The sequence below is a fragment of the Lissotriton vulgaris genome, chromosome 9 (genome assembly GCF_964263255.1).
Source record: "Lissotriton vulgaris chromosome 9, aLisVul1.2, whole genome shotgun sequence".
NCBI lineage: Eukaryota > Metazoa > Chordata > Amphibia > Caudata > Salamandridae > Lissotriton > Lissotriton vulgaris.
This window is the reverse complement of record NC_141697.1, coordinates 478,504,801-478,528,994: the sequence shown is the minus strand read 5'-3', so window position 1 is coordinate 478,528,994 and position 24,194 is coordinate 478,504,801. Positions and strand designations below refer to the sequence as shown.

General features: G+C 42.2%; 1 protein-coding gene across 1 annotated transcript in view; it reads left to right on the top strand.

Moving 5' to 3' along the window:
• SYNE2 (spectrin repeat containing nuclear envelope protein 2) overlaps window positions 1-24,194 on the top strand; it is a 1,750,628-nt gene that overhangs the window by 363,428 nt on the left and 1,363,006 nt on the right. The window contains exons 29-32 of the mRNA XM_086937933.1: window positions 2,269-2,416; window positions 11,397-12,010; window positions 16,612-16,791; window positions 19,649-19,799. Of these exons, the coding sequence (XP_086794059.1) occupies window positions 2,269-2,416; window positions 11,397-12,010; window positions 16,612-16,791; window positions 19,649-19,799 (1,093 nt within the window). The remainder of the gene's footprint in view (window positions 1-2,268; window positions 2,417-11,396; window positions 12,011-16,611; window positions 16,792-19,648; window positions 19,800-24,194) is intronic.

Sequence of the window (24,194 nt, the reverse complement as noted above, 5' to 3'; positions counted from 1 at the left end):
TGGAAGCATTTTGACTGCCATCACCGCAAGCAGAGGTTTGTATGACGGCCCCTTCAATTTTTTTTCTTGCGTCCTAAAGGCAAATGTTAGTGCACTGGTTCTCTATGACATATAGCTTTTTTGCTGTAGAAGGTTTTGTCTGTTATCTATATACTTGTTACTTCCTCTATCTGGTTGCCCTCCAGCTAGATATTATACTTGATTCTTCGATGATTACTGATTAGCATTGTTTTAGTTTTCGATGTGTTTATTTCTAATTTATTAGATGAATTATATTCTGACATTTCATTGAGGGCTGTCGTAGACCGGTCTTAGGCTCATTAACTCCACGTCGTCTGCGTACAAAAGAATTGTTAATAATAATTTACCTATTTACGGGGGTGGAAATTGATGTGGTCGAGCCTTTGAGCTAGGTCAGACATAAACAAATTGTAAAGGTGCAGTGCCACTACGCAATTTTGTTTTAGTCCTTTGGTAGTAGGCAGCTTCCTGGATAGTCTTGAACCGTCACCGTAGTTGCCAGTGGAAGTTCCTAAAGATATGGAAGTGGTAGAGGCACTTCTATGGTATTGGGAAATTAGAAGAAACTGTGCAGGGGGAGGCTGTCAAAGTCAATAATGAATAGATGGTAAGATCCTGACTAATGTGTTAATGAGATCTGTATCCATTTGTGCTACTATGGTAACGGGACATGCAATGAACACCTGAGAGACTACTGTGTAGTTGTGATTCCTTGCAAGCCTGAAGCTGTAAAGCTTGTCATAATGTATTTTCTTTGTTGTTTGATTTTTATTAAAATAAGTATACCATACATATAGTGTCACCTTAAGGATTTTTGGGGCCCTGGGAAAAACATAATTTGGGCCCCCCTGTTCAGAACAGCTTGAGGTTTTATTACCTTTTTTGTGCTATTTCAAAACTGAAGAATCCAAAATAATTTTGAATTATATTTTGAACTTTTAGAAACAGGGTCATGCAAAAATAAGTGCAAAGTATTTTGGGCTTGGCTCCAAAAATCCTCAAGAGGACACTTGGCAGAAAGAGACCAAGTCAGATGTAGAGGAAGGTGGAGAGAAAGGGAGAGGTGGAAGTCGAAAACTAGAAAATAGTTGAGAAAAAAATCACTTTCCCAGGGAATTAATTAGATGATGGAGGCCCTGGGTAATTGCCCACTTCGCTGATGCCTTAAATTGTCTCATGCCTTAAATCGTCTCCTCTTTACAAGAGATTATGTACAATATCTAGTACAGTGGTTTCTGTGGTACAGAGTGGTTGAGCTTAAGTATTGGATATGAGGTAGTGTGTAATTATCTTAGAGATGAACCTCAACCTTTACTGTGACAACATCCTTTACAATTACTGTGTCCATCCTTGAAAGGGAGTTGTTAGAGCTGAGCGTGTGGGCATCTTATGAATAGCTGCAGTCTGTGGTAAACAGAGTGATGTTGAAAAACTGGCAGCAGCTTTGACAAGAAAAAGATGAGTCTGACCTTCTGGAAATTTGGTAGCAGGAAGACGGAGCCCAGAGTTGGTGATGTCCTTAGGTTAGTAAAAGTGGGAGATGGTGTTGTCCCAGCCAGAGTCTGGAATGGCCAGGAAGCCTAGTAAGAAGGATATATATTTTGGACATTATTCCTTTTTAATTTGCTTAGGCTGGGACATATGTAGGATTAATGCGGGATGAGAGACTGAAGTTTCATGAGACTTTCTGTAAAATGAAGATCCTTCATTTCTGGTGGATACTAGTAAAAGAGGGGACCCAGCCCCCAAAAAGCTCAGTTGGTAGTGACCTCAGGAGCAGAGACATTAGAATTTCATGAGGAGTTTGTTGAAGATGAGGATTTCAGTTCTTTAAGCAACATGGAGGGAAAGAGGACCAGATAGTGCTTCTTTGACAGTCAATTCCAGATATGTGGGAGGCATCCAAAGAAGGAGTGGATGACAGTCTGCCATCTTTCAAAATGTGGTCTTACCAAGTACAATTTCTCCTTGATCTGCAAGGCATGCATTACTCTTGAGATTTCAGGTTGCTACTGAGGTATGTTGTCTTGAAATTCTTCCCATATAAATAATGCAAAATACCTGGTTAACGTTCTCGAATGGCAATAATAAGTGTTGATGGCATATTCCTGTCAACTGTAGTGTTATTGTAGAATCAGTGAAAACTACTGGGGATGTTCACTGTACATTGGAATGCTAGCTCTTTATATTAGGTATTTAGATCAATTCTGTCAGTTCATATCTTTCTCGATTATTTTGGATTTATAGAATTAAATCTTTGATGGCAGCTTTGGATATACTTGCGCCCATTGAGCACGAAGTTTCTTTTCTTTGTGAAACAAATCAGCCAGAAGAAGAAAAAGAAGTAGAACAATTTACCCTTACTGAAATCGATCATATTTTGCAGGAGTTCAAGGTAAGTCACAACCTAACGTGATTATTGCTGTTACACAACATGTCATACCAGTATTTTAATATCACTTTAAATTTCATATTTGTATATTTTTGCTTTATGTCTTAACAAAATTGTGAGTGCTGAAAACAAACTTTTGTAAAGCTAATGTGAAATTTATGCCAGTTCTGGCTCATTTAGTGTACTGCTTTTCTTACTGTTGTAGAACCTTTATCTTACTTAGGGCCATATGTAGGTAATCTCTATTTACCGATTCTTAAGTACCGAATTTTACTGATTCGGTATTTAAGAATCGGTAAATAGTATGTAGGTAAAAATTCTGTCAATTTTACCGAATCTGTAATATTTGTAATTTAAGAATCAGTATTTACTGATTCAGTAATTCCCATTCATTCCTATGGGCCTGGAGGCCGATTTGGTATATACCGAATAGGGAATAGGGGAAACATATTCAAGGGGTGCAGGGTGTCACAATGACACCCTGTTGTACCCCTGAATCGTGCATGTGTGCACATGCGGCACACATACATGCCCTAAGGGGATGTATGTCTGCCACATGACACTGACAAAAAAGCAAAAAAAATGCTTTTTTAAAGGTATTCGTTATTTATCACCAACTGATAGTTGGTGGTAAATAACGAATCCTGAATGCAAAAATGCACTCACTTGAGTGCCTGCTACATAGGTTTCAGGATTCAGTGATTTACCAAATCTGTATTTTATGAATTCGGTTATTTACTGATTCCTTAAATTACCGATTCGGTAAATTACCGAATCCTGAAACCTGCCTCCTACATCTCACATCCCTAAATACCGGTTGGTAACAGTGAGATTTACCGAATTTCACCGTTACCGACCGGTATTGCCTCTCCTACATATGGCCCTTAGTCTCAAGCACCTCCTTTGCTTTCACATAGCTAATACTTTTGCCAATCCTAGAAGCATGATTTTCTATGTAACCATCTCTTAGTGAGTCTATATCACAAAATGATAATCAAGTGTCAACAACTCCTAAGGCCATCTGATTTTGGATCTATATATTGTCAATGCATGATTTGGGCTACTGGTCGCAGGCGGTGGGCATCCACCAGCCACTGAATCAGAATAAGAGAGAGAATGGCATAAAATGGAGTAAAAACTAAAGAATATCATGATAGGAAAACATATCATAACAGTGCCAAAGGAAGAAAGCAGGGATGAAAATTAACCTGCAAGAGTCAGATACATTGACCAGGCTTACAAAGTGGAGGAAGAAGTATGAATTAGAATTAGAAATTTGTAATATTTGGCAACCCCTGTCTTTCAACAGCACTGCACATATTTCCATACAAATTGAGCACTGCATGGTGTCAAGCATATTACATCATGACAATTTATTTCATGTGGCTCATATTGTCTCTCTTGTACCTGGACAGATATTGGGACTGCAGGCCAAGTTGACTCCACTAATCTGTATACATGATACAGGGCAAATCATTTCAACACTTAGAGCAGGGCTCTTTAATATTCATAAGTTGGAAGACACTATGGAGTTATTGGAATTCCCTTCTGATGAGGGCCAGTGTAGTACATAATGCTTCAGTCTGACTTTTCAATTCAGAGACACTGGAGTTCAGATTAGTCTTGTCCCAGGTCAGTATGAATATAAAGGGCAACCTTTCTCAAATTGAGTGGTTTTTATCTAATGGATATTGATGGACAAATAACTGTCTGCTGAGAGAAAAGTCTGGGATGGAGACACCCATTAGAAACCAATCATATTAGTGTGTGATTTGTAATCATGGCCAGTATTCAAGGTTCATAATCATTCTTTTAATTTGGTTCTGTGCCTAACAAGCCAACATTGATAATAACTAAAAACATTTAGAATAATTTAAATGTTTTATGTAGCATATGATAAGCCTACATATGCCCACTTGTTAGTCGAAATAGAGAGCATAAACAATCATACAGAACTACAAACCCAGAAAAAATGAAAAAACATCAGAAATAACTACAATAATATCATCAATCGATCATCTAAAAGACACAGAAAGCAGCAGATGTTTTAAACTCTTATTAAAGGCAGAGTAATTTGCCTGTTCTATTGCTAAGTAGCAAACAACTCCAGAGTGTCTTAACCTGAAACAATTGACTGAAACATTGTGCTTCTTGAAATGTGTTATATACTATAAAAGTGTGGACTGACATCTCCTGAGATGTGGAGTTTAATTGCACGTTATGGAGAGAGAGACAATCCTATATTTGTCATGTTGCCCATATGATCCTGTACAACGATTGTAAATGCAGATATACACGAAACTTAATAAAAATATTCTAAAAAGAATAACAATTCATAGCACATAAAGTGACTTGTTGCTATAGGTACAATACAATTCAAAGGTGTAATTAGGCACTTCATGCTAAAAATAGGAAAAAGCTGAAAAGCTGGAAATAGTATTGCACCAAAAGGAAATAACTGGGATTCTACCAGTCCCTCTTTGGTTTGCCACAGGCCAAGCAGGGGATATTGTGCCACAACCATGAGTGTGGAGATTTTTTGCCTCTAATGTTCTTGGAACGTCTCTGCAAATTGGCCCAACTACATCTTTAGCATTTGACTCTCAGCAGTAGTGATGGTGAGCAGTCACAAGCGTTTCATGGAAGTAGCTTGCCGGTGTTCAAGATCAGCACGCAACATTCAACTAGCCCATCTGTTCAATAACTGATGGGCCAAGCCACTGCTTGACTTTCATGAAGAAAATTACTTTTGATCCACACTAGAACTTAATTCTGATCATAAAGACACACACATGATGCAATTTAGGGTCCTGGTACTTAGGGAAGGTAAGTACCTACTTCCCCTAAGTTCTCCCCCCCAACCCCACCCAAGGACTAGGTGGTTCCCACTTCAGGTTGGTATTTGCTGTGAGTAGCCTCAATTGCAGATTAAACCCGTATTTTAGCATACGTGCACAGTCTTAAATAGGTCTCTCTTGGTTCTCATCGACGATCCTCTAACAGTCCGTGATAGGGGTCAGCATAACGTCTACTACTACCTGGCTCCTCTGAAGCTCACCTGTTCACCCACTACTAAGCTGAGCACAAGCCTGTATTCTTCCTCAGCCTTCTCAGTGGACCTGTCTGGCAATATGGCTGTGTTTAGGGGTGGTTGTATAGGGGAGAGCTGGATCTCTTCATGGCTGGTCCTGCGGGTGCTTGTTGCAGCCCCGCTCAGCCTGTTCGGGTTTTGACTGGCCCAACCTAACATGGTCAGACTGAGACAGGGATGGAGGCCTTTTAGAGGCCTAGAAGGTTCCACTGTTGTGGTGATGCTGTGGTCTTGTTTGCACTGCAGCTCTGGGTGACACTGTGATGTGGGACAGTGCAACAGCTGGGGTCATGCCACTGATTCATAATTTGGGGGCAGCGCCTCAAGAAACATCAAAATCTTCAACGAGTAGACACAGATCAAGTTACACCTCTGAGATTGGGAACAGTGGATCAGGTTTCACACTATTTCATCAGGTGCATCAGCCCAGGACATGCCACACTTCTCAGTTAGGGCACAGCAGCTCGGACTAAGGGGCTGATTAGGATGGAGGATTCTCCGCATCCTCCGGGCCAGCGGAAGCCACCGCCGGCCTGTAGGATGCGGAGAATCCTCTGTGGACCCACCAAGACCCACCCCCACATTAGGATGGCTGGTGGGTCCTGGTTTCCGTCCGCAGCTTTTCCTCCGCGGTTGGCTTACAACCACGGCAGAAAAGCACTAATATGGTGACGGTGTCTCTCAGACACCGTCAGCCAGATTAGGATGTGCTTGTAAACATGCTTTTCCGCGGCGGCTTTTCCGCCGTGGAAAAGCATGTGTAACTTCACTGCGGGGGCCCGTTGCGGGCCCCCTAGGTGAAGGGGGGGTGGGGGGTGCACATGGGGGGTACCTATGGTACCCCCCTGCATTTGTATGCGGAAAGCGGCAGGCACCGCGCGTTGCCTGCCTCTTTCTGCATACAAATGCAACACCTGCATTTTTAACATTGCCGCGGGTGTAGCTTGAAGCTCCACCCGCCGCAATGTTAAAAATAGAGGATATGACCGCCAGGGTGGCGGTCACATCCTAATTGCACAGGAGGGAACTCCGCATGTCATGCGGAGGTTCCCTCCTGCTCTGGGGTCGCGGACGGACCCAAGTCCGTCCGCGATCCTAATGAGGCCCTAAGTGTTGGAAATGGTCCATTTTGCAGGGTCACCCCTAAACATTTTACCTTCCTCTTCCATTTTTTTCTGAATTTGTTTTTGCTGGCCTTAGCACTGGTGAGCACTTTACACTGCTAACCAGTGCTAAAGTGCATGTGCTCTCAGCTTAAAACATGCTAACATTGGCTTATCCCCAATTGGCATAATTCATTTTCTTATAAGTTCCAAGTAAAGTTCACTAAATGTGCCCAGAGCCTGTATAATAAATGCTACAGGTGGGTCTGCAGCACTGATTGTGCCACCCACTTAAGTACCCCCTAACCATGTCTCAAACATGACATTGCAAATCCTGTGTGTGCCGTTTACACTGCCATGTCGACCTGGCAAAATAAATCTTTTGCCAGGTCCAACCTTTCCCTTTTTATGCGTATATGTCCCCCCTAAGGTAAGCCCTGGACAACCAAGAGGGCGAGGTACAATGTATTTAAAAGGTAGGACATGTACTTGCACTTCAAAGACTTGTCTTTGAAGTCTCAGTTTATACAAAGACACCACTGGGTATAAGACCTGGGCCTCAAACACCACCATGACAATATACTTCTGGACCTGTGGATACTCTGCCAGAAAGACGGACTGCTGTGCTGGTGAAGGAAGCCGGTCCCGGTCCCAGGATGCTTGTTTCCGGTCCAGGGAGGACCTGGCTTGGCAGTTCGAGCTGGACTGTTCCCACAAGAAACAGGGTCAAGACTGATTTGCGTATGGCTGGGTCCAAACTGGGGTGGTGCGGTGAGCAAAAGAATGATGAATTAAACCCAGATCCTTGTGACTGGGGTGAATGTTTGCATTGTCCAGCATTCTGTCCATCAACTGTTTATTTTCAATATCCCTTTCGACAAAGGCACCATGGGTATAAGACCTGGACCTCAAACACCACCAGGATAATACACTTCTGGACCTGTGGATACGCTGCCAGGAAGACAGACTGCTGTGCTGGTGTAGGACTGCCACTCTGCTGGACTTCTGCTTTGCTGGAGACCTGCTTTGCTGTGCTGACCTGTTGGCCTGTTGTCCTCCTACATAGGTGAGAAGGACTGCACCTGCATCACTTGACCCCAGAACTCAGAGTGACTCCATGGGCTAGTTGCTGGCCTTCTGATCTGAAGTTTCAGGAACATAAAAGGCTTCCAACCCCTGCACCTGGACTCTGCCAACTGTTAGTCTAGCCTGCAAGTGGTGCCACCCCAGTCCTCGATGTTTGAATGTGGGGCAAAGGTGCTTTCCAGCTGAACCAACACATCCTCTCTGTTGAGCGAAGCAACCCAAGCAGAACCGACGCATCTCCTTGGCTGATCGGCGCATTCCCAAGCAGAACTCACACATTGACACTGTTGTGTGGATTGTCTTTCGCAAAAGACTCGCATTGCTGCAGCCTCCTTCATCTTGGGACTGACGCATCGCCTTTGGGACTGCCACTGCGTGATGATATTTCCGGGGCAAGCACCTTGCATTCTTCATCGATAGCAGCCTCGACAACAACGTCAAAACTTCGCATCGCATCAGAACCTACGCATTGCCTCGGCTGCACCTTGCATCCTCAACACCAGACTTCGAATCACAAATGCCATTGATAGGATCCTTGCTGTTATTGCATCATGACCTCACACTGCAGCCTAGTAGCAACTCAGAACCAACGCATTGCCTCTGCTGCACACGCAATGCTACGCAACGAGGATTTATGGTACTTTGTTCAGCAGGCCCAACTGGGACCCTGTAGCTGTTCCGCCCTCCATTGCGATTTGCCTGAACCTGTGACTTTGTCCCTTTCTGTCGCAACTAGATTTTCCAAGTAGTTCTTTATATGCTTCTTGGTGCTATTTTAACTTTGTAATTTAATGTCTCCAGTTCTACTCTATTTTCCTAAACTTGGTGTGGAATATTTTTATGTGGTGTTATCACAGTTTGAAGAGTTGCACAAATACTTTACAAATTGCCTCTAAGTTTAGCCTCACTGCTATGTGCCAATTTACCAGAAGGTGAGTCTAGGTTAATATAGGGTTTGCCTGCCTCTTAAGCCTACTAGGATTATGGTTGCTGCTTGAGCAGGATTCCTACCCCAGTCAACCAACACCCCAATTTCTAACATTAAGCCCCAATCTTCATGATTCCTACCGGCAATCTCACAGGAGGGTCTGGGCACTCTGACACCAGATCACGTCCCTCACTCTATAAGTTCCTTCTCGTCTGCCAGCCCACTGCACTGGAATCGCACACCCCCCTGATTCACCTGGACAGTCACTCCTCCAACAGGTATATAAAAGGGTTCTTTTCATCAGGCAAGCTGGCTTCTAGGCAATTCAGAACACATAATTTGCTGTTTCAGCAAGTGGTAGACTTAGGTGATATTCCCTCACCTCAGGGAAGGTGACTATTAGGCAGACGCCAGATCTGGTTGCACAGCGGTCCTCTAAGTACTCTGGAGAGTACTCCTTCCTTGGTTATTGAGAACTTGAAACTCGAACAAGTGGGTAAGTAGACATGAAGCATGCAGGGCTAAAATAATTTCATACGTCAATGATACTCAGCGGCTTTTTACCTGCGAAAAAGGGCCAGATTTTGAGGGCAAGAAGATCAGATTATGCCTCTCCAGGGTGTTTAATTGGCTGTTGAGGAACCAATTGAAGTGAATCCTGAGAAATCGGAGATTATCTTTCTTGGTTCACTGCCATGCTTGAGTGGAGACTCTGGTGTTAAGGGATATGTCTTCTGCACCTTCTGCTCAAATCAGGTCAATGATCTGGGCATCTTTAATGATAGTTCTCTCACACGCCTGTCACCTCCAGACTGTATTATGCAAATGTCTTGTACCTGGGTGCTCAGGGTATATTCTCAACTGCTTTCAGGTAGTATAAAATGCAGCAGCGAGACTGGTGCTTTGGCTTAATCCTAGGACCCATATGTCCCTCCACCTTACAGCTCTACAAAAGCTTCCAGTGTGCAAGAGTATTAAGTTCAAAGCTATAGTGCTGTTTTTCAAAGCTTTACAAGGCATAGGTGCAGGCTATCTCGGGAAGAGCGTGACCCATTACTCGCCATCCAGAACGCTGAGGTCTTCCTCGAACGGCCTGGCCTTGGTTCCCATGATGTGCCGAGCACGTTCCAGTGGAAGATCCTTTAGGTTTCTGGGAGCCCAGGCCTGGAATCTACTCCAGCTGACTCTTAGATCTATAACCGACCTGGCGGTTTTTAGAAAACAACTTAAAACCTGGCCATTCTGCAACTAAAGTTTACCTGGAGAGATGGATGGAGACCATTAGTGACGGGACACTCACGTTGACTAGCCGTGTGCTCTATAAATGTGATCCATTCATTAATTCATTCATGCGTATCCACTTTCAGAACCAGTTTGAGTTGGTTCTCCTTTTAAGTGTCCTCTACAGGCGGCTCTCCAGACACAACTGCAGTGTAGTGTGATGATCCTCTCAGTAGGGTAGATTCTACCTTGGAGTTCCCATAACAGAAGCACAAAAAGGTGTGATATTTGTACACCTGGTTTTCATCAGCCACACTGATGAGCAATCAATCAGGGAAAAGACAAAAAACTGGCCTCACCTAAGGTGTCCCTTTCAATTGAACAACATAGACTGCTGTATCACCTTTTCCCCCCCCACTATCTGCCAAATGGCAGTAAGATAGGAAGCCTAATCAGTAGCTCCTCTTGTTAAAGTTCCCTAAAGGAGCCTTGTCTCCTCTTTCCCAACGCCTCTATCAAGCTCTCCTCCCTCCACCTTCCGAAAAGTCAGCAATACACCTCTACTATCTGGAAAACTAACCTAACCTCAACATGTAAACAAGGCGAGTCTTGGGGTATCCATAATGTATCCAACAAAAATACATTACTCTGATGCACTCATGCACACCGTGCATGTACCACAGAGGCTACACAGAAAGACACACACAACATAGACTGGGAATGTTAGCTGTAGGATCTGGGTAAGCACACATAAGCAGAACTTTACCAGAGTGGGCCATTAGGCCTCCAATCCAGTGACACAAAAAAGATCTTACCATAACTATGGATTCACAATTCACAGTACACTGCCACTATCACTCCATGTGTTAAACCCATGACAAGGACAGTGGTTCATAATCAGTACAATGAGGGCATACTTGGTGCACCTCTCCAGGCACAGGACCTCACTCATGCAATGGGGAGATGCCTCTGCGTGCAAACAAGATCAGGGCAACTTAACGCTTCTTTATACCACCCAGGGGACATTCTCTTCTCAAGAGATGCGTGATGACATTTCAACCAAGTGCCAAAATCTGACGCCAAGTAAATATACAGTGGGAGATTTATTGTATTAGTACACACGTATGAGGTCTAGAATAAAAGAAATGTTATATGTTGATATTACCTAATGTTCATATTGCGTAAGCACCACCTTGATCAGTGACTGAAAATAATTAATGGCCATTATAGCTGCTGTATAAAATCACGGAGAATGCCATTAGACAGGACTATAGAACTCCATAAAATAGAAAGGGGAATACCTTTGTGGAGAGCCAAAACAAATGTGACAGAAATTACTAAATGTGGAAAGCGCTTTTAAAAATTACGAAAAAATGTGCAAGCAAGTTGTTCAATTTATTTATTTTATCTATTATTTAGATGTAGCGCTATTTTTACCTCAGAAGGTATCAGTGCACTTTCTTTCATTTTTCTAAGAGTGGACTGTAAATACATTAAAAAAACATTCTCTCCATTTATTTATTGCTATTATCTCTTGTGTGTTTTCTATTTTAGGATGTACAAAGCTCTCTGGAAGATCAGATAGACATATGTAATAAACTTGAGACCTCTGATATTTCGGTAGTAGATGAAGTTGACCCAGTCGATTTTGAAGCTGCACGTAACATTGCACAGCAGTACAAGAAACAGTGTGAAGAAACAAGCAATAAAATGCACAACAATGAGACCATCCTCAAAGCACTTGAAAGTTTTCTATTATCACTAAAGGAGGCAAAAATGGCAGTCGAGGAAGCAGCAAACGTTTCAGCAATGGATCTTCATAAACTGGAGGAAAAGAAACTGAAAGTGGAAGCCTTAAAGGATTACATTTCTTTGATGAGAGACAAAGCAAAAAGTTTGGATGAGGATCTGGAAACTGCAGTTATCAGCCTGGAAGATCCAGAAAGCGGTGAAAACACTTCTTGTGAAAAACTTGTAGCAAAGTTTTCTGAAAAGCTAGAACAACTTCAGCAGTCTATCCATGAACAAGGAGATGCTGTACAACAGAGGGAGCTGCAGGAATCATTTTTCACAAAGCATGATGAACTTTTAAAGAATATTCAAGATATCAGTCATCGGATAGGGAAGATAGGCTTGAAAGATCCCACAATTCACGCAGTCCAACTAAGGTAAGTGTCTTTTCTGTCTGTTTTTACATGGGTCTACATCTCTGCAGGAGTCATTTTCATATGTAACCATGTGTTTTTGCAAGACAGCTCTTAGATGCAATTTTCTCTGCTTTTGTTGCGTTACACATTTACCTTAACTTATTTCCACACCAGATTTAATGAGAAGGTTCCATAATCAAAGCGTCTTCCTGGTGACTTTTGCCTGGAAGACGATAAATCTCTGCATGCAATATTTTGACTAGATTGACAGCTTCAGCTTATTGCATGCAGTGAATCCATGTGCAGTTGTATATTTTCTGAAAAGTACATATATATGTGTTAGCATTTTTAAGTGACGCCAAGAGTCATCGACATTGTAGTGTCAGAGGAATGGTACATTTTTGGGATTCACTTTCATTTAGAATGCCTTTTCCACAATTATCTGCACCATACCAAACCAACTGCAGCTTGTGCAGAGAAGCATGAACGACTATACAGAATGCCCCCATTCCCTGAGGTGGTGTAATGAAGGATGATCAAGACACAATCAATCGGGATGGTATCGTGGAACAAGGTGTGTAATTACGGGTACTGCTCCTAGTCATTTTGCACCCTGCTCCTACTTGCTGGGGTTACCAAGCACTATAGAAATGAGAAACCACACTAACCAGTGCACTGGGTACTGTTTCTGAAATGCAGAGTTGGACTTTAGGAGCCACCTTAACTCTCGGGGTAGATGTTGACAATTGGTCAGGGCTTGAAGTGATGTAGTGTATGGCCAGTCCAAATACAGTCCAGCACACTTAGCACAGTTGCAATAAAGATGGGAATGCCCAGCGAGAGCTGTGAGTACACAACACTTCATTAATGACTCAAGTTTATGGCACAAATTAGATTTTAAATGATAGGAACTGCCTAAAACGTAGCACCTAACAAAACAGAATCGTAAAGCACTATAGTTGTTAAATCAGTGTCCCTGACTATGCATACTAAAAGCTGCTTATGATCACTAAATGGCAGAGAATACCAGTATTAACCTGAAAGCAAAAAATACAGCAGCACAACAAGGATGTTGCAGAAATGTTGATTAGTTAAACCATGTTTACAATCATATATGACACAGTAACTAGCTGATTGTGATCACACAGTAAAATGGGTGATATTAATTCTTCCACCAAAATGAAGGCATCTTGTTATTAATTCGCAAAGTTTATGCAGCAATCGATTGAGTCTCCTGTCTGTACGGTGATGGTTTATGCTGCCAGGAAACCACTGCCTTCACTCTCCTGGCCTTTGGTCCTGGACCTAGAGGACTTTTTTCTGCTCCTGCCCTTAACTGGTGCAATTAATGGTCCAGTCCTTTGTTCTACTCCTGACTCATTCCAATAACCAGGCACAAATCTCTAGACGTCCCCTCAGTGACTATTGTCTGATGAAGTCCTTAGATGCAAGCTGCATATCTGAAATGTGGTAAATTTAATATGCATAGTAGGTCCTTTTGCTAATTCCAAGAGAAGGTGCAGTGTATCCACATTTGTGAACCCAGAACAGCTAGGCTGACCTAATTCGATTGTTTTTTTATATATACATACTAGCGCCCATCTTTATTTATCACCAGGTGAGCATGATGAATACTGAGCACTTTACTCTCCCCTCTGAAATATATCTATGCTTTATTTGTAGTAAATACTTTTTAATGACCACCTTTGTTTTGAAGTATTTATTCCAATAGTAATTTAAAATGTTTCCAAATGTGCACCAGAGTTAGTCTTTAGAGAACCATTGTTATTTAAAAAAGCACTGGAAAAAAACACTTGACAAGAGATTCCTTTTACTATTTAAATCACTTACATTATTTGTATCTTTTATTACAAGAAGCATTAAAGGCATGGTGATTGACACCAAAGTGCAGTGTCCCTTGAATCTTGGATGCTAGCTACCAATTTCCAAAGTGTACAGAATGTGTCACACAAATAGATATGGGCATTTAAAACTACTCCATCAATTGAAGGCATGTCAGTCCCAGCGTTGTCTTTAAGACAAGGACAGAGATCCCCTAGATGTTTTAACTATTGTGCATGAATACCAAGAATCACAAAACCCAGACGTCCAGAAAGACACTTACCTGTCATGTCCAGTAGTCTAAGGGTCCACAGTGCACTTTGGTCCTTACCTCAGTCCAGCCAAGACGAGATCTTGAGTTTGGTGATACAGGGTGCTGAAGAAATGCAGCAACTGTTCCTGGGGCTACCCTGGTGTCCATGAGAGTCAGGGGTCACCTTCAGCCTCAGGACTCATTCTCCTTTGACGCTGCAGTCGAGGCCTGTGCAGATCCAGTCACCACTGGCCAACTGTTCTCCACGTTTTAGCAATCTCCGCGGTTGCTTACATGTATGCAAATCTTTCTTTCTGGGGACCAGCGCCCACTTTGTTGTCGGCTATTTGTCCCACTGACTTTGCGACACCTCTGAAAGTTTAGGACTTGGTTGCACAGAAGGCACTTCGGCTTCCAGCCAGGATAGGTGCCCTTGGATAGCTGTGCCCTCATGGAGGGCAGGTTTCCACTGCTTTTGAGGGTCTTTAAGCTTAATAGGAGGCTAGTCAACTATCCCTTGGAGTCACTTCTTCTGTCCTGAAACAAGTGGAGCTCTTTACTATGAGTGAGCACAGCAGGCACAGTCCTCTTTGTGGGTCCCACAAGTACAACAGGCGTAATCTAATCTTTGATGCAGTCTCTCTTTGGTGGGTCCAGGGAACAGCAGAGCAATCCTTCTGTCTTGTTTCTAATCTATTAGTGATCTGAGGATTGTGTGTCTGTGGTGCCAGTTTATGTCATGTTCATGTTTGTGGGAAAGGAGGACTCACTATTAGCCAATGGGGCAATAGTTCCACGAGGTAACCAGTCCCACTTTGCATTACTTCCTGGGGGTCTGGTCATCAAACAATCCTAGGATGCCCTTTTCTACCCATATAAAAGATGTGCAAGTCTTCTTCCCCTTTAAGGAGCCCTAGGCACACAGCTGGGGTATGCAAAGCATAATGAGCCACTTAACTGGAACACCAGTTCAGCAACGGGTTTCTCCATCTGAAAGAGATGTCAGCCTGTCTGCCTATACCGAGGAACAGGCCTGTCGAGGTGTGGTTGCCATATGCTTAACTGAGGTGGTATCCTCTTTGAAGTTGGGCTATCGGTGCCTACCACACAGTAGTCATCCTGCTGGAGGAGATCACTACTCTTCCCATCAACAGTTCTATTTTATTCCTGGTCCTGGGAGCACTTTACACTTCTTAGCAGAGGGAGCATGCTGTTTTCGGTGCCATCAGCTGCAGACAGACAGGAAAGGCTACTGGAGGTTTGAGCAAAAAAGTGGTGACTTTCTAAAGCCACCTGCCTATTAAAGGTCATCTTGAACCTGATCTCAGCAATGACTTAGGTTTAATGTAACAATTAATTGGATATCTTGGAGTAATATGTTTAGTGGCAGTGGTGGCTGATATTTAACGGCGGTCCGGGGATGGGTCACAGGGGAGGAAATGGAAAAAATAAAAGAAATGTTGTAATCAAAAAGAGAGAGAGGAGAACTAGAGAGGCTAGTCTGTTTCCCCAGTTTATATGTTAGTAATCAATGAGAACTAGCTCTGGTTTAAATTGTTTGTATGTCTGCGGGTGGAGGAAAACCATAAGGTTTTATGAAGGCCCTCACCCACCAACCTAGTTGGTGGCATGCTTCATCATCGGGCCCCACCCGAGGTACCGAGTGTACCTCAAGTGTGCTTCGACGCCAGATTACTGCGGAGCGGGTTTTTTTGGTTCGTGAGGGTCCTGTGAGTGTGCTCTGAGTGAGGTTTAAAATACTGTCCTGGTGTCCCAAAGACTGTTTTAATGGTGGGCCTCAGGCAGTCAATAAAAACAAAGGCTATCGGACGTGCACGGTAGGCTTATGGACTCCGACGTCCTGTGCGGACCGCACAGGACGGCACAGTGCACTACAGAGTCAAAAAAACAGCAGCGTCAGTCCAAAAACCTGGGTGGGTGGAGGGGAGGATGATCATACAAAAAGAGATCCTTCCTACAGAATGTATGAATTAGGACCGCCTTAACCACAGGTCAGAGATCGGAGAATTGGTTGGCACCTTGCAGTGGGGATAACATATTTCACATTTTTGTGACAATCTGTGTCAGGAATTTTTGTTACAGATATGTCCATATTTCTAATTGATTTTGCCTGTGTATACATTTTATATTTATAGTTTTCCTGGACATTCAAATATGACATTTTCACTATCAGAGAACCCCTTGATATCCATTGTTAAGCCAAAAATAAAATGTATATAATGTACCCTGTTATTTCTATTATCAACAGATGCAAACATTTGAGGTTGTTTAGATTCAGCAAAGAAGATGACAACAGTAAAGTCGAAGTGACATATTCCTCAATCTGAATTCAAACCTTTGTGCCCATTCCTAAATGTACTAATCCACATTACTTTTCATTGGATTATTATTGAGGATACTGAATTAATTTTATAACTTCACCATGTTTCTTTATTGGGGTGCTTTAATGATGTTTTGCAACTGCAATGCGACACTCGCGCAACATTACTTCTCTTCTAACCAACAGGATAAATTCACTTGTTGACCTGGAAAAGGAGCTGGATTCTTATGAACAGGAAAGAGACAGCATTGAAGAAATTGTTACTCATCTTCTAGAATTTAAGGGCATAAAAGGAGAAAAAGCTGATGAAATCTTTAGAAGTACTGAAACTTTACACGAGGACGTCAGGCTCTCAATAATAGAATGGTGAGTTGAAACATTTCAAAGATGCCAATTCAATCTTTTTATTTAACTATGATTTGTTAAAGACAGAATTTGGAGGCAGAAAGCAAATTGATGATTGTTTACAAAATTCTTTGAGATGCATTCTTGAGTATGCGTGTTTGCCTCCTCTCTTACACTCCCTACTGGAAAGGGGCATTACCTGCAGGACAAATATCACCCCCAGTTACAATTCATTTTAATGTGTCACTAGGCTTGATTTAAAACATTTCTATAACATCCTCTTCAAGGGACCACAATACATGACTGTTTTCTACTATATAGTCATTAGTGAAAACACAATATTTTTCGGATAAAAAAAAGGTGGCCAAAAACTCCACCTGAGAATTGTTCAAAACAGTTACTATTCTCTCTGGTTGTAATCAGAGGAAAAACCCTTATTACATATCAACTTTTTGCAATGAATTAGCAGAATTTTTTCAAAGTTAGGCTGTTTTCATGAGGAATTTGCAGCAGTTCACAATTCCAGCCCACCAGATGTATCTGCATGCTTATCTCAGGCTGCTCCTATGGAAACGACGGGCAGCATGGTCTTTCCATAATGGAGGGTAAAGTAGTGAGACTAATTGAATGTTTCAGTTCTTTCAATTTTTTTTAAAGAACTGATTTAAAAAAGACATTCACTGGACCCCCACAGTGACTAAGAATTATTGTCCAATCTCTTGCCTGCCTTTCCCTGTGAAAATATTTGAAAAGGCTTTAAATAAGGATCTCGCAGTTTGTTTGGACTCCAATAACATTTGGAACCCATCCCAACACAGCCGGAACATAGTACTGAATCAACCCTAGTGGTTGCTACTGAGGAAATCCAAAGGCTGGTGAACGAAGGAGTTAGGGCAGTGTTGAATCTCCCAGACCTCTCAGCCGCTTTTTGACACTGTGAACCATGAAGTTCCTATCAACCAGCTGGAGAGGTTTGGTAGAGGAGGCCCTTCCTTGGCCCTATTAAGCTCCTTCCTGACTAACAAGAAACAAACTGTGGAGATGAAGAATTTAAAATCTGTTGCTGTCTCTCTGTTCTGTGCAGTGCCTCAGGGGTCTTCTTTATCTCCCACGCTCTTTAATATTTATATCACTCCCCTTGTGTAACTTATTCAATTCTTTGTTTTCTCTGCCATTTCCTAAGCAGATGACACACAAATAATAGTATCAATCCCGGATGAGGAAAGTACAGTGGCAAATAATTTAAACAACTGTTTGACTCATGTTGCAGTTTGGATTCAGGAAAACTGTTTGAAATTAAACACAGAGTAGACAGGGGTCCTTCTGTTTGGGAGGAACACTTTGTTCTGGACAATGCATGGTGGCCTGTCAACCTATAAAATAAAATGTTCACAAAAAGATGCAAATAGGGGGCATGGGTGTTTACCCCATATTAAAAACAACTCTATGGTTTGCCTCACTGATGGGTTCCTTGTGGTCCCTTCTGCAGGCCGCCTTACCTGGCAGTTTAGTAGGGACTTTTTCCATGACGAGCAGGATCTGCAGAGATCTGTGTAAGGTGAAACCTTTTTTTTGAGTGGTACATGGGTGAAAAACAATAGGTTGGATTGTTGCCTCAAGCAATTGCCTGCAGTCAGCCTTTTTGAAAGTGTTCCTCCCATCACCTTTTTTGTGCATTAACTAGGACAGTTGCATGGCATTGATTTCTCATATTACTCAATCGTAGCCAAGGTCCTTTCTAAACTGTGAGCCTTTCCAAAACAGCTTTTACATATGTCTCTACAAGTTAACTTCCATTTTGATTTCCTCTGCATGGTCCCTTTCCACCCGTCCCGCTCCTCCAGCCCCACTCATTAAATATGATTTTGCCTCTAACATGAGGCATTTTACCTAAAACAGTAGTAACTAAGAATAGTCAAACTCTCCCCTACTACTTCAAGGCTGGCTGAAATTTCTTGGCCTATCCTTCCTGATTTTTGGGCACTTTGTCTTTTCCTGCTGACCTTAACCTCTGCGGTTGTATGTCAAAAATAATGTATGCAGACATATTGTCTGACATAAACATTGAGGTCTGAATATCATATTCTAAACGTATTGGTCATTTGCATGTGGATGTTTTATTTAATATTCCAAATGATCAATATTTTTTTAACATTATTTAGGACAATATACATACATGTTAGTTGTTCTGACAACAAAATGATGGTACCATAGAACCATTGCAGGGATATCTTTTGAAACCTGCTTTTATCAGCATTCCAGTTTGAAGTACAAGGACTCCTACCAACTAGTAGCTTTACACACTCTTAACTCAACTACAAATATCTTTGTGGTAGGGGTGTTTGTTAGTGTAGTCTGATTGACTGTGTTTGTGCTATTGAGAGTAGCAAGAGGTATAACGGATCTTACTGAATCATCAGAAATAATTGAAAGAATTGGGCAGTTAGAAAATAAGAACAAAAGACTGACTACAACTGTAACTAACACATTTGAAATTGTATTCAATTTGCAACATTGCAGGAGAACATTAGATCTTGTTTTTCAATTAAAGCCTTGGACAGTTATTAAACTGGTAAGTGATGTCTGTCCGGTTTAGGTATTGCCTGAATATTCCTTGAAATCCCAATAATATAAAGCATTGTTTTGGTGGAACATTAAAGGCAAAGCTGTGACTGTAAATTGGTGTTAGGTTAAAAAATAAAAGCCTAAAGATTAAAAAGCTAAAAAGCTCCAACATGTGAAGGTAGACCAGAACATGCAAATGTGGGACAATTAAGTGAATATCCAAAAATGCTTTTAGATGAGAAGAATTATAGAAGCGTGATTATGAAAAGTAAACAAGATATATTGTATAACAAATGTTTTTTTCCCCTGCAAGTCGAGAGCAATGTGAAAATGTGATTGAATTGTTGAGGCAATTCCAGAGCTGCAAGAGTACTCTAACAGCAGTTATTGCAAAACAGGAGCGGAGCATCCTCCAAAGAGCTTCATACATAGGAAGAGAAAATCTACAGCGGACGGCAGCCAAGGTGAGTCTAGAAAAAGGAGAATTTCATTGTTAGGAGTTTTACACAGCTACTCTACTACATCTAAACCTCGTCCTACTCTCTTCTTTAGAGTACCCTTTTGTTGCCCATCATAAGATAAGCTTAGAGTGTCACACTTTCTCCCCTAGTCATTTGGGACAAGCGTAGTATTATGCCTATGCAATCCATCGCTCAGGAGAGGGTAGATAATAAGATCTTTAAAACTATTGTACTAGAGCTGTTCATGTGAGAAAAATCAATGTCAGGGTAAAGGTCTGCCAATTGTACTGACCAATCTCTTATCTCTAATATCTGAGTTACCATTGAAAAGACCCCTGAAAAACGTAGGATGTTTTTAGTAAGAGTGGAATTCATTAATAGGCGCACCTGAGGCAGAGGTTTCCATATGTAAGTTTGTGAACAGCATTTTGTACAATGTGATTAGTATAAGTAATGTAGTACTACAAAATTCAGTTTGTACATCTGAACCATTGACTGACTAAAAGTTAGCTGTGGACTGGCACATTTAGGATTGGAGTCATTCATCTAGTTATGCATACAGTGAAACAACATTATTTCAACACATAGCAACAGAGCGCCTGTTTCAGTCAGTCTCTATGGATGGCACTAGAGGTTAGTGCTCCCATGTAAGTAACACTTGAGCTGCTTATGATATTTGTCTGGATTTGGTTCACATAATGCAACATCTACTGGTATTGTTAGGAGACACAAGCACTTCTTTCTCTCTCAATTTAGTCCAGCCATTCTGCTTCCTTGTATGCACTATTATTGTGAACTGTATTATACATGAATTGTCTGCTTTTACTCTTGACAAAACAAATACTCATGAATACAAGAAGTGGATATACAACAAAATGGCCCATGGGTAAATGTATGAAAGTCTAAATCTAGGCTATCAGTCATGCTCACTCAGTGGTGCAAGACGACTTGGGCACAATACAGAATCAATTTTCCCAATATCCAGTTGTTGATCTTCACTAATCATTAATTTATAACTGTTCGTTTTTTGGTATTTTTGGGAATGTCTTTCATCCCAAACATCCTTCACTGATCAATCATCGTCCAACACTGCTAACAATACATTTCTTCTTTTTCCACCTGGGAACATAAGTACGTCAGTTCATTTCATAATGCTTATTATCTCTTTCTTCAGAAGTATAAGCCTGTGAAATATTAACATTTCAGCAGGAAATGAAAGCAACACACAATCATCGTCCCATATCTCAAGTAGTAAATTTCATCATCACATATTCAGTGATGAGGTACTGAACAGTTTATCAAACTGTAAAAATATTTAAATTACCTAAATTAACATAATGAAGTTCACGTCTGATACACGTTGAGAACCAGTTCTTGTTAAAGAAAAAAATTCCTAGGCTCCACAAACCCAAACACCGCTATTGAAACTGTATGCTGCTGTCATTCTGGGCATACTACACCAGTGCCGGGGCAGAAAGTGACTTTACAAAGTAGTGCGGTGTAAAAATTGGGGACTAGGATGACGTAGAGAACATGTGAAGCAAGCGTTCCAGACTAATAGCAGGAGAGTTCAATGTGGTTCTCCGTTAAATGTAGGGACGAGCACACAGCTCAGCACATGCACCTCACCCACTTTACAAGTGAGACCACCCCACTGCTCTGCCAAAGTGTGTTTGCACTACCTGTTGTGGGATCATCTTACTGCTCAGTGAATACACTGTAACCCACCCTACTTTGTGACAAGATGTCAGTGATTGACAGGCAGGGTATGCTCAGACGTGAATCCCTTGCTCACTTTGCCACTGGATTCAAGCAAGCCGGGCTGAAGACGGCTGGAATGCCAGAAACCGGTCCTCGGAAGCTTGTTTCCGGTCCAGGGAAGGCATGGCTTGGCAGTTCGGGCTGGACTGTTCCCATGAGGCACAGGGTCAGACTGATATGCATATAGCCATGTCTGAACTGGGGTGGCAGAGTGGGCTAAAGAACGGTCTAGGCCCTGGAGCCAATGAGGGCTGTCTTTTGAAGATCTGTCGCCTCCTGTGGCTTCTTTGTCACTTCCTCCAACCCTCAGGGTTTTATTACAACAGGAATACCAAAGGCGAAAAAAGAGAGAGAGGAGGGAAAGGGAGTCAGTGGTGAAGGAAAGAGAGTGCAGTGAAAGAGGAAGGGAGTATCGAGAGAGATCAGAGATAGAGGGATAAGAGAGTGAGAAGAGAAGAAGAGAATCAGATTACGAATTGAATGAATGACACAGGCAAGCAAGGGAACAAGGCTAATTTAAACATATTTGTCATGGCAGCTTTTGGTTCTCAGTCCAGGCCACCTGAGTACAGGCTCAAAAGACAACTAACAGAGCAGATACTCTGCATGTTTAGCTCTTGTCTTATAGTGAGTGATCCCCTCATTTGCTTTGATGGTGGTGCCTGTATGCTCCCTTATTCCACATGCAAGCCACAACAGATGTCTGCGCTCAGGTGCGCACAATTCAGGAACCTAGGTGTTGTCTGCTTTAACTCAAGACTTCTCTTTCTTTTCCCCCTTAGTGACTGATACTAGTGGTGCTTATTTTACTTTACTCTTTGAAAAAGCATGGCATAGAGAGTAAAAAAATATACAGGTGTCAATTCACAATGCCGTTTGTGTATGATGATTTAACTTATATGTAAAATTTGCAAGGAGTTCACATAACATTACCGTGCAGCCAGAGACCCTTTTATTTTACATACCACCCAGCAGGGTAAGCTTATGTGAGAGGAAACCCCACACCAGGGATGGGAAGTGGATGTTCATAGGTATGGTTTGCCTTCAAAGTTTGTTAACACCCAAAAACACTTTGTGGATATTCATAAACTCCTCTTTAACACTGTCCCACCCAGTAAATGGTCAGAAATGTATCCAGTGAAAGGCAAAAGTAAATCCCTTTCCAGAGTGGGATGGAGATTAGAAGACTTTTACACCTTGTGGGACTCCAGGAGAAGGAGTTTCTCAATGGGAAAATTGTTCTCAGTGGAGAACAAAAATGTACTATTGCACAAAGATACTGCCATGTCAGCAGTCATAATTGTGCTAATTGTACTAATGTGCCGATAAATACAGTGGCGGCTGACAGCTACAGGGAGGGGGGGCAGGGTGTGCGCAAATTAAAAAAAAATGTAAACACCTACTGGACACGTCCTTTGCTCCGGACCCCATCTTTCCTCGACTGAAGTGCGGGCACGAGCAAACTGCCTGACCCCATCCTAGCGGGGCTCATATGCTGTTTACCAGCATGAGAGCAGCACTCTGCCTGGAGGAAGTGGCCTCTCTCCCTGCTCACCAGTGCTCTGGAGGCGTTAATTTGCTCTCTTTAGACAACTGGGTTGAGAAGTTTAAAGTGTGCATATCTGGGTGGACATCTCCAGACTGCCGGCCAAAGAGACACATGCACTTTAAACAGACCACAGGCAGCCCTCTGCCTCCCCCTTCTCCCTGCAACCACTCAGCAGGCCCCACCCCATTGGAACACTCTGTTCAGGGCAGAATAATGAACAATAAAATGGAAATAAATTACCATTTTATTTTTCATCTCTGGGGATTTGGGGGTAATTTAAGTGTGACTACGCTCCTCGGCTCCAATGGAGGAGCCGCCCCTAGAGCGATACCAAGACACGGGTGTAGACAGGCTTTCATAAAAAAATGGAAAGCTGCTACAGATTAGATTTCTAATAATAATCTGGAATGTTTTGGGGGATTGCATGATGTCATTTATTTTCACCCATGCGCTTGCAAAGACCTGAAGGTACAAATATTAGATTTTATTGTGAATTGGACACACAATGTAATATTTATGTGTATTGATATGGTGGTAGGTTAAGGAAGGCTTAGCTGGTCTAGGGTAACATTGCTTCTTCCACCGTGCTTCTGCAGTGGTCGAAAATATGGGACTACTTGATCTGTTGATTGCAGCAATAAAAACTGGTACGGTGCCTCTGGCCTGGAATATTTGGTTTAGGTGTTTGCGGGCCTATTACATTTAGACAGAGCTGCTTGGAACTGTGGGTGGCCAACTTTCACCCAGAGTTATCGTTTGGGTGAAATTCCGCCACCTATACTTAGGACCTTGGTCTCCAGAATCTCAGCTCCTGATTTCTCCCCCAGGTGCAATGAGACCTTTGCCACTTTTTCCAGGATGGCCATAGACCCCGGACTATTCAATGAACACTTTAATTTGCATCAATCAGTTTGAATGCTGCCTAAAATGGCTGTTAAAGGTTGATTAGCACCATGGGCATATTTGAGTCTCAAAGACACAGAGGCTAATTTAGCTAAACTGGGGCAAAAATTGAGCCTCAGTAGAAGTCTGTTTGAGCATCACAACAGGGAGCAAAAAAGCAAGTGGCAGCATGATAATTGAGCAAT